The sequence below is a fragment of the Choloepus didactylus genome, chromosome 1 (genome assembly GCF_015220235.1).
Source record: "Choloepus didactylus isolate mChoDid1 chromosome 1, mChoDid1.pri, whole genome shotgun sequence".
NCBI classification, from domain to species: domain Eukaryota; kingdom Metazoa; phylum Chordata; class Mammalia; order Pilosa; family Megalonychidae; genus Choloepus; species Choloepus didactylus.
Window position 1 is genome coordinate 8,119,993 of NC_051307.1, and position 10,356 is coordinate 8,130,348.

General features: G+C 41.2%; 1 protein-coding gene across 5 annotated transcripts in view; it reads left to right on the forward strand.

The window, feature by feature from the left end:
* The window catches only part of LCA5L (lebercilin LCA5 like), a 59,548-nt gene extending 49,517 nt beyond the window's left edge, over positions 1-10,031 (forward strand). For 2 of the 5 annotated variants that reach the window (XM_037831492.1, XM_037831491.1), the window contains 4 exons: positions 3,115-3,199; positions 5,067-5,173; positions 5,344-5,461; positions 9,112-10,026. In XM_037831492.1, coding sequence (XP_037687420.1) covers positions 3,115-3,199; positions 5,067-5,173; positions 5,344-5,461; positions 9,112-9,818 — 1,017 coding nt within the window. In that variant the 3' untranslated portion in view covers positions 9,819-10,026. Of the gene's footprint in view, positions 1-3,114; positions 3,200-5,066; positions 5,174-5,343; positions 5,462-9,111 lie in introns of those variants that run through there. The other 3 variants (XM_037831493.1, XM_037831495.1, XM_037831502.1) reach the window with 3 other exon arrangements.
* Positions 10,032-10,356: the final 325 nt, after the last annotated feature.

Below are 10,356 nucleotides of genomic sequence, written 5' to 3' on the forward strand. Positions count from 1 at the left end.
AATCAAGGAATTACAATCTAATCAACACTAATAAGTCTGCCCACAGAAGATTGCATCAAATATAATGGCATTTTGGGGGACATAATACATTCAAACTGGCACAGATGCTAAGTCCACTCAATGGGGAAAGAATAGTCTCTCAACAGATGGTGCTTGGAAAACTGGACATCCACATGCAAAAAAATAAAAAATGAAAGTGGACCCTTACCTCACACCATATACTAAAATTAACTTAAAATGGATCAGAGACCTAAATGTAAGAGCTAAAATTCTTAGAAGAAATCACAGGCAAATATCTCCAATACCATGTGTTAGGCAAAGGATACTTTGACTTTACATCAAAAATACAAGCAACAAAAAAAATAATAAATCGGACTTCCATCAAGGGTATTACTGTATCAAGAAAGTGAAAAGACAACCTATAGAATGGGAGAAAATGGAAACCATATATTTGATAAGACTTAAATATCCAGAATATGTAAAGAACTTCTACGTATGTCAAGAACTTCAACAACGAAAAGCCAAACAACCCAGTTTAAAAATGACTTGAATACGCATTTCTCTAAAGAAGATACACAAATGGCTAATAAGCACATGAAAAGTTGCTCAACATCATCAGCCACTAGGGAAATGCAAATTGAAACCACAATGAGATACTACCTCACACCCCCTAGAATGGCTATTATTCTTAAAATGTAAAAATAACAAGTATTGATGAAAATGCAGAGAACTAGTAATGCTGGTACATGTATGGTAGGATGTAATGTGATGCAGCTGCTGTGGAAAATAGTTCTCCACTTTCTTTAGAAAGTTAAACATAGAATTACCATTTGATCTGGCAATCTCATGTCTAGGTATAGACCCAAAAGAATTGAAAGCAAGGAGTCAACCACACAAGTATCCTGGATTGTTTTCCAAGCCTGTGGTCCTTATTTCTTTTCCCAGCTCATTCCAAGCCCAAAAGAGGACTTGCTTCCATGTTGCTTCTGTCCGGCCACAGCCATCCCTGCACTAGCTGTTTGCCAGCCAGCTGTTCTCACTGTGCCTCCTTTTCTGATCTCTGCTTCTGAAGCCCATCCTGACCCTTTGAGGGTCCAGACCATATCAAAAGATATAACTAATTTTCCAGCTAACCCAAACTTATCCCTCCAGACATCAGAATCTTTCTTGTCTTAACCAGTGTGGATAAAAAGTCTTTCTAAAATGTTTTACACAACATCCTTTTTCTTAAACATAATGTCCAGAATATACTTGACCAATTTTTTTAATAAACCATTACCACTACTATAACATTTTTGCTTCTGGAAACCTAAATTCTATAAAAGATTAATATTCTCATGTTTTATCCATATGTACCCCTATAGTAAACAAATTTCATGATTCAAATGCATACAAAACCAACAGTCTATAATTTAGATGTATACAAGTATGTAATGTTCTTTATTTTCTATAACCAAGCAGTACTTCTTATCAGCCCCATTCCCACAGACTGGGAGTAGGAGTAGGGATGAACATGGGGAAACAGACCAAAGCTTGTCTTGGCCTCTTCTAATTAAACAGTCTTATGTGAGGTTTTCTCTTAGACTTGCAGAGTTTCTTCCTCCATCCCCAGGCTTAGTGGAGATGACATCAAGCATTAGGGAAAATGAACACATCCCACTGGTGATGGGAGACAGAGGCTTTTGTCCATGTGCTGCCTTGTGGCCCCTCTCTAAACCTAGTTCTATGGAGGAGTGACTGGTCTTAACTAGTCAAGTTGCCAGGATCCCATCTGACGTGTATGAATATGGCTGGTAAAACTCATGGCCTCTTCTCAGCATGGTTAAATCTTGATGCTGCCCCCTTGCCGACTGTTGATTCAAGTGCTCTGAGAGCTTAGCTGCCTCCATCTGATCCTGGCTAGACTGTCTATCCCAAAACTACTGCTTTTGGGATACTGCTTACAGATCACCTAGCTCTATAACCTTAAGGACTCCAGAGCTGGTTCCCGGCTCTCCCCTCAGCTCCACTCTGTGGGTCCCACTGGTTCAAAGGGGAGTACGAAGGGAGCACTATCTTTGGCCCTTTGCCTACACATTTCATCTATCCCTTTCTATCTTATCACCTGGACAATACCATTTTACTCTAGCTGCCTGCAAAACATGGAGGCTTTTTTAAGGGGCTTGGAGTATTTTTTGGCCATGCCAAGGCCTCCTGCACTGAGATGCCTCAAAACCTCAGAGTATTTCTTCACCCCTGACTATCCTTTAGCCCTTGTGAGGGGCAGGGACCCCACAAAACCAAAAACCCTATCTGATTTCCTAATCTGCGTGTCTTGTCTGTCCCACTCTCACATTGCTGGATCTCTTTTTCCGAGGCTTTCCTTGTTAACCATATGGTGGGAGACTCCCTAACTCATAGATGCCCACAACTCTTAACTACAGGTTTTTCTAAAATCAACAGCTCGTCTTTTGAGTATTTGTAAGTAGGAGCATTTGGATTTTAATAAAACCCTTTTTTTTTTCTCAACAAGCTTGGATTTCTAAACTTGTGTTTTGCCAACACTCAGAAAAGTCAACACTGAGATTTAGAGCTGAACAATGACCTCTTTTGTCTTAGCTTTACCCACCCTGCACCTGTTATCCAGATGCAGTCATGTCTAAAACACTGCGATGGTGGAAAAGTTCTACCTGCACTGGCCAATACCGTGTCCACCGATCACAAGTCCCTATTGAGCACTTGAAATATGGTAGTGTGCCTGAGAGCTCAATTTTTTATTTTTTTTTAATTTTAATTTAATTTAATTAAATAGTGACAGGTGGCAAGTGGTCTAAACTGGACAATGCAGAGGAGCAATAAGTTTTATGACACAGGCCCAGGGAGGGAAAAAAGAATACAGTGAAAGAAGCCGGTTTGCTAGGCTTTCCCCCAAATAATGCCCCATCAGAATATTTTGTCACTGTGTTGAAAAACTAGTACTTTTCAAGTCAATGATATATGACATGGCCTATTTCTGTTTCTGCTAAAATCCATAGATTTTATTCAAAGAATACCAAGCTTGCTCAAATCATCTCCTAAAAGAAATCAAAGTTGATGAAACATTTATGGAAAAATTTTTATTATGATTCTTTTTAGGAGAAAGATCGGGAGCTCGAAATTAAAAACATCTATACTAATCGAATACTTAAGAATCTACATGACAAAGATGATTATCCAAAAGGTATGTTTCAATTACTTTTGTTCAAAATCTATTTTTAAATATATAGTCAGATTTTCCTAACTTACATAGTCAAATTAATGGATATTTTTAAAAATCATTTTATTAGCCATTAAATTACATTTTTGCAATTCCACAAGAATAATGAAACTATGCCATGGTTGAAATAATTAGAAAAGAATAGAAATGTTTCCCTGCCTTCCCTCTATGTGTAGTCCCTACATTCTTACACCAGATGGAACAAGAGGCTAACTTCTTGGCATGAAGCAAAATGCCTGCCAGAACAGAACTTTCTGAGTGTACCTGTTAGCCGATGTGTGGGATTTTTAAATCTATTTAATCAAGGTATAATTTAACTAAATAACATGTACCCATTTTAAGTGTGTAGTTAATGGGTCTTGACAAATACATAACTACCACCCCAATCAAGACACACAACATTTCCATCTCCCTGAGAGATCCCCTCACACCCTTTTTATGTCAATTCTTCCCCATCCCTGGCCCAGACAACCACTTATTTCCCTTCTGTCACTACGGCTCAGTTTTGCCTGTTGTAGAATTTCATAGAAGGGACTCACACAGCTTGTACTGTCTTATGTCTGGCTTCTTTTGAGATTCATCCATGCTGTTGCTACTAATCTTAGTTTGTACCTTTCAGGGCCAGGTGGTATTTTTTCCTCAAGGCAGTATATACTCCACTTTTTCACCCAAGATCTCCCAGGATAAGAAAAAGAGGAAAATAGTCATCTCTGTTTTGGGAGAAGTCACTACGTATTTTACTCTCAGAAGCAGCAACCTCAAATTTCCTTGCCTTCCTTTACTTGCTGCTTGTTTATAATCCAGAATAGTTGTTCTAGTTTGCTAATGCTGCTGTTTTGCAAAACACCAGAAATGGATTGGCTTTTGTAAAGGGGGTTTATTTGGTTACAAAGTTACAATCTTAAGGCCATTAAGTGTCCAAGGTAAGGCATCAACAATAGGTACCTTCACTGGAAAAAGGCCATTGGCATCTGGAAAACCTCTATTAGCTGGGAAGGTGCGTGGCTGGCGTCTGCTTGCTCCCAGGTTGCATTTCAAAATGGCGTTCTCCAAAATGTCAGTATCAGCTTTCAGCAGCTATCTTCAAAATATCTGTCTCAGCTGCAGCAAAAGCTCCTTCTGTCTGAGCTCTTACACAGTGCTCTAGTAAACTAATCAAGGCCCACGCTGAATGTGCGGGGCTAGACCTGCATGGAAATTATCTAATCAGAGTTATCACCCACAGTTGGGTGAGTCATAGCTCCATGGAAACAACCCAATCCAAAATTTCCAACCCAATCAACACTAATACGTCTGCCCCTACAAGATTGTATCAAAGAACATGGCTTTTTCTGGGGGACATAATATAGCCAAACCGGCACAGTAGTTATCAGAGATGATAAAATCAACCAGGTAGTGAGTGGTTTAAATGTGATAATATTTCCCAGAAAGTGGAGTTGAGCTTTAGTGGTCATGCATGTTAGCGGGGACGATCAAACCATTGACGACCGAGAGCTGTGACACAGGACATCGCCATGGTTTAGCCTTTTCACAGTTGTGTGTCTACAGTTCAGAATCCTTCTGCCAGCAGGGAACAGCACCGTCCTCCAAACAGCCAGGCTGTCCGGGTCTGTCCTGTAACACCGTGGCAGCCATACCTTTGTAGTCCAAAATAACACAAAGCAAGGTAGATGGTGGGGGAAAAAGCAAATGTTACACATATATTGAAAATTTTTAGAAAATAGTATACTTTGTTTTGTTATTTAATTACATCACTACTCTTTTATGTTTAAAGTCAATAATGCTTCCAAATGCATTACAGTTTTCTTACATATAACTACCTGTTCTGTAGTTTCTTCAACAAAATCAGTACAAGCAGACAGGAAAAGTTTTCCATTTATGAGTTTGAGACACCAGGAAACCCAAAAATCGCAAGACATTCCATCTTTGATAACCAAGGTACAGCAAATTTGATTTCTTGAAATGTCTAATTAAACATATCTGTACAAAAACAAATTAAGCTATAAACAGCCACTTGTTCTATACAAAAAGAATTTGTATTGATTAAAATAAAATGAAATTTTAAATTACCTCCCAAAATTTGTTTTTGCTGCTTTCCTAAATTATAGGTTAAAAAGACAACAAGAATCATTGGTCATAAAGAAAAATCAACTGACATAAACAGTGTAATTCCTCACTGTATCAGTAAACCACCAAACCAAGAAGACTCTAAGAGAAAACATGAAGGTAATTTTAACAACTTTTAAAAGTCTCCTTTATTCTTATTTGATTTTTTAAATTGTGAATTTATATATATAAAAGCATAGATAAAGCACATATATATAATTTAAAGAATTATAAGGGAATGAACTCCTCTGGAACCACTACCCTCTTTAAGAAATAGGACTTCAGTGTTCCCCTAGCCCCCCTTCCCCCTCTCGTGGTCCTTTGGGATCATATCTCCCCTTCCTGGCACCAGAAACAACCCCAATCCCGACTTTCATGCCAGTCAATCCCTTGCTTTTCCTCACAGTTCCTATCTTTGTATGACTCCTTAAATAATATCTGTGGTTTTGAAAAAGCGAGTAACACAAATCTAGCTATATAAAAGGCAATATTGCCACTATTATTAATTATTTGAAGATTTCCAGGAACAGATGAGCTGAACAGAGGCTCTGGCTTCAGCGTCCCTGAACTTACAGTCAGTGGACAAGGTGTCACAGACAGTCCCCGCAGAGAGAGAACTCTGAAGAGTCAGGGCATCCGGGAGAGACGGGGCCGGGGGAGTGGGCTGCTAGGAAGGTCCTGCTTCTGCGATCACTAAAGCTTACGGCCAGGCTGCAGGGTGAACAGAGAGGGTGACGACTTCCTCCGCCCTTGGTCGGGATGGGCCTGGGGCCTGGCTCACCCGGCTCTGCTGCATGGAGGATAATGGAGCAGGGGCTGGGTGATGCAGCTTTGCCCTGGTGCACAGCTGTCACCCCAGGTCTCCCTCCACCGTCATCCTGCAGGGCTCGGTCACTTCCTCTACCAGATCTTCTTTTCCTAAACCATGTCTTCCTTTTTCTGGGTAAGTTCCAAGAAAAGAGGTGCACAACCTCCAGTAGTGTGTTGAGGATGGGTGCACATCTGTAGACATTTTGTCTGTTATAATGCTATAAAATGGCATTATTATATCCTTTTATTTGATTGATAATTGGCTGGATATAAAATTCCAGGCTGGAGATAATTTCCCTTCAGACTTTTGAAGACAGTGTCCCCTTGTTGGCCTCTTACGCTATCGGTAAGAGAAACCTGGGTCAAACCCCTTAATAAGGCCGGACAGGAACAACTTCGGAGAGAACAGTTACTGGTGAGCAGTTCTGAATCCACCCCGGGCTGGAATCGTCCCCATGTTTAACCCATGGGGCGTTGATTAGGGGCCCCGGAAGGAGCACACCTCAGATGTGGGGCCAAATTAGCTTTAATAAGTTTAAATAACAAAAGATTTATAGAACTCGCCTGTAGGGCCGCTAAGTCTAGTGCAGTTTGGCCATGCATTTTCAGCCCCTCCTGTTCTTGTTGGTCTAAGTTGTCCACTTATTTTTCAGCCATTTTTTGGTCATTCACATTTTCCTAAAAATTTATTCATTCACTTCACAATTTTTTTTTCCAGTACATACTGTGTCAGGCACCGTTCTAGGCACTGGGGATACAGCAGTGAACAAACACAAAAATCTCTGCCCTCCTGTGCTTACGTGCTGGGGCAGAGACAGGCATTAAATAAAATTAGTAACCTACGCAGTTTGTTGGAGGGCGATGCGTGCTATAAAGAAAAAGGAAACCGAGAGAGGGACTAGGGAATGAGGGCTGAGGAGGGCTGGGTGAAGCGAGGTTGAGAAGCTGCGTCTGAGCAGATTTGCAAAGAGGGAGGGACTGATCCCCGCAGACGCCCGGGAAGAGCCTCTCCCGGCACAGAGCAGGCGGCGGACGCGGGCGGGGCGGGGCGGGTTGGGGAGGGGACGCCCGCGGGAGGGACCGGAGCGGGGCGGGGCGGCGTGGGTGCACAGGAGCAGCGGCCTTGTAGGCGGGGAAGGGACTGGGGCCTTTTCTCGGTGGGGCTGGGGAGCCATGCGGGGTTTGGAGCAGAGGAGAGACGGGATCTGGCTCTGCGGGCGGCTGAGAAGTGAGGGCAGAGGCAGGGGCCCGGGAGGAGGCTGCGGCCATAGCGGGCGCAGGGGCCGGGCCGGGCCCGCCGAGGTGGGAGAAGCGAGGGCCCTGTACCAAGCAGACTCCGTAGTATAAAGTTCCTCATCACTTTTTCTCATGATTAAAAAAAAGGTCAACAACTACTTATTTATATTCCCCTTGTTATTCCTGGTACTCATTTTTATTGTTTTGCTTGATAAAACTTGCTAAAGTTGAGCCTATTTTACGGCTCTTCTCAAGTAATCTGTTTTGTGTCGATCAAGTCTACTTTTTTTCCTACTTCATTAATATCTAGTTTTATGTTCATCTATCCTTTGTCATCTTTTCCTCGCTTTTTAATGGAATGCTCAGTTCACTTATTTTCAATGTTTTTTATTTTCTAGTAAAATCATTTTTCAGCCATTAATCCGAAGGGGCTTTTCTCTGAATATTAACCAAATCCTGTGACTTTAATAGCACGTTCTCTTTATAATTTACTTCTAAATAGTTTGTAAGATGTAACCATTGAGGGAACTGGATGCAGGGTGCACAGACCTCTCTGTACTATCTGTGCAACTTCCTGTGAATTAGAATTACTTCAAAATAAAAATTTAAAAAAATAATAGTGTATGAGTCAGTTCTCCAGAGCAATAGAACCAACAGGATATATGTGTGTGTATGTGTGTGTATATATACACACACATATGTATACATATGCACATACACAGATACCTATACATATGAAGAGATTTATTATAAGGAATTGGCTCACACAGTTGTGGGGGCTGGCAAGTTCACATTCTGCAGAGCAGGCAGCGGGCTGGAAATTCCTGTGAGTTGATGGGCATTCCACTGCGCCACTTTGCTGTCTTCTGGCCTCCATCCACACCGCAGCCCACGCACTGGGCAGTCATCCGAATCCCTCAAATGGTTCCAGAGACTGGTGCCACATCCATTGGGCAGTGTTGCCAATCTCATCAAAAGTGCTGTGTCCACTGTGCTTTGTGGTTTTCTGCTTCTCTCTGTCTCTGGGTAGCTCCTGAGGGCTCTGAAGATCAGGGCAGAGGCAGCCCCTGGACCTGGGCCTCTTGTTCTGAAGAGTCGGTTTCACCGTGATCCTCAGACCCTCTCAGTCCCTGCCATACCCTGCATTGCCATAATTTATTTAACCTCTGCTCCTCTGACAGACATTTAGGATGTTCCACTTTTATAAACCATGCTTTAGACTTATCTTTGTGTTTTTTTGTAGGGTTTGTTCCTAGAAGTAAAGTTGTTAGGTCGAAGAGCCTGCTGATTTAAAATTTGATACATACTGCCAAATTGCCCTCCAAAAAAGCTGTACCAATTTATACTCTCACCAACAGGAAACAAAAGTCCTGATCTTCCTCCCCATCTCACCAACTCTTTGCCAATTGGTTGGGTGAAAGATGTTCTCATGTTTTAACTGGCACTTCAGCTATTGATGTGAACATCTATTAATAGCTTTATTGGCATTTTCTTTTATAAATGTTTTTCTGTTAGGCTGTTTTATAATTTCTATAGGAAAGTACAAAATTTCAAGTCTGTTAATAGAACGCTTCTCTATATTATAGGGTTGTTACACTTATTTTTTTATCTTCTCTATAGTTTTAATGTATGTATCAGAAGGTATAAGTGTGCTAAACATGCCATGTTGAAATAGAAATCTGTTAATTTTAAAGACCATTAAATTGTCTATTTTTCTAATACAGATTTATCGAAGGAAGAGGAACATCTTGAATTACAAACTCTTCTGGAGAATACTGGAAGACAACGAGAGAAAAAAGAAGATCAAGGAAAGAAAATCACTTTAATGAAAGAACAAGAACTGCCATCAAAAAGAATACAAGCAGTGCATCCTGAAAAGGAAAGCGAGCCAGAAGGAGATATGGAGAAAGAAAAGTGTAAACCAAGTATACAAATCAATGATACGGATGAGATGCAAGACAAATCCACTGTTCCAAATATCAAAATACCGTTCAGACAAAGAAAACGTTATTCCTTCACAGAAGCGATTGAAAACTTGCATCACGGGCTCCCCAGCTCGGGAGGAGCAGCCCACGCCGCCGCCGCGAGGGGCCAGCCCGGGCCGGGGAAGCCGCGCCCCGAGCGCCCGGAGCGCGGGTACGAACCCTCCTTTGCTAAGTCTTCCAGAACGAGGGACAGAGGGACAAGCTTCCGAGAAAAGAAAAGCAGTCTGATGGAGGAACTCTTTGGATCAGGCTGTGTGTTGAAAAACGACCAAACAAGTTCTGTTGTTAATCCAGGGCCTGAGGGGAGACTGAAAGGCGAGGGGACGCCCCAGCTCCCGCCCGGCCAGGCCTCTGCCAACAGTGCTTTCGGGGACGCCACAGTGACCCTGGCAAAGTCTGTTAAGTCACCTTCACCCACAGAAGGCAAAAGAAAAATAATTATTTAAGTATAATCAATATCTTAATACATTCTGGTTTGATACACAGGTTCCTGTGTGCTTTTTATCTTACAATTGTAATGTGTGTGTGTATGTGTGTGTTTTCAGTGCTTAAATTAATTTTGGATAATTCAGGTTTTGTTTTATTGCCAATCTAATAAAAATCCATTGTATAATTACCCAATGATAATATTTTAAATACAAAATTGCATCTTTTTCTCTTCAGTGCAACCCTTGTCTATTATCTTTTTGCAAACTGCTTAATTAAATAGCCATAATATAGCTAGTAAGTTTAAGTTAGGCAACCCAAGACACATATAGAGTTGTTTTTTAACTTAAAAACATGGAAGCAGCTTTGAAAGGCCGTAATATAATCAGACAATTCTATTTTACAATATGCACAGTGATTACCAAGCTTGGCTTAATGAAGATCATTTTTGAGTGTTCTGTTACTCAGCTAAAATGTGCATCCAATATGCTGTCTTTGTGAGTGAACATCAATTTTTATTTAGATTGTCGCATAATTGCACCTTGACTTCTGTTGTTA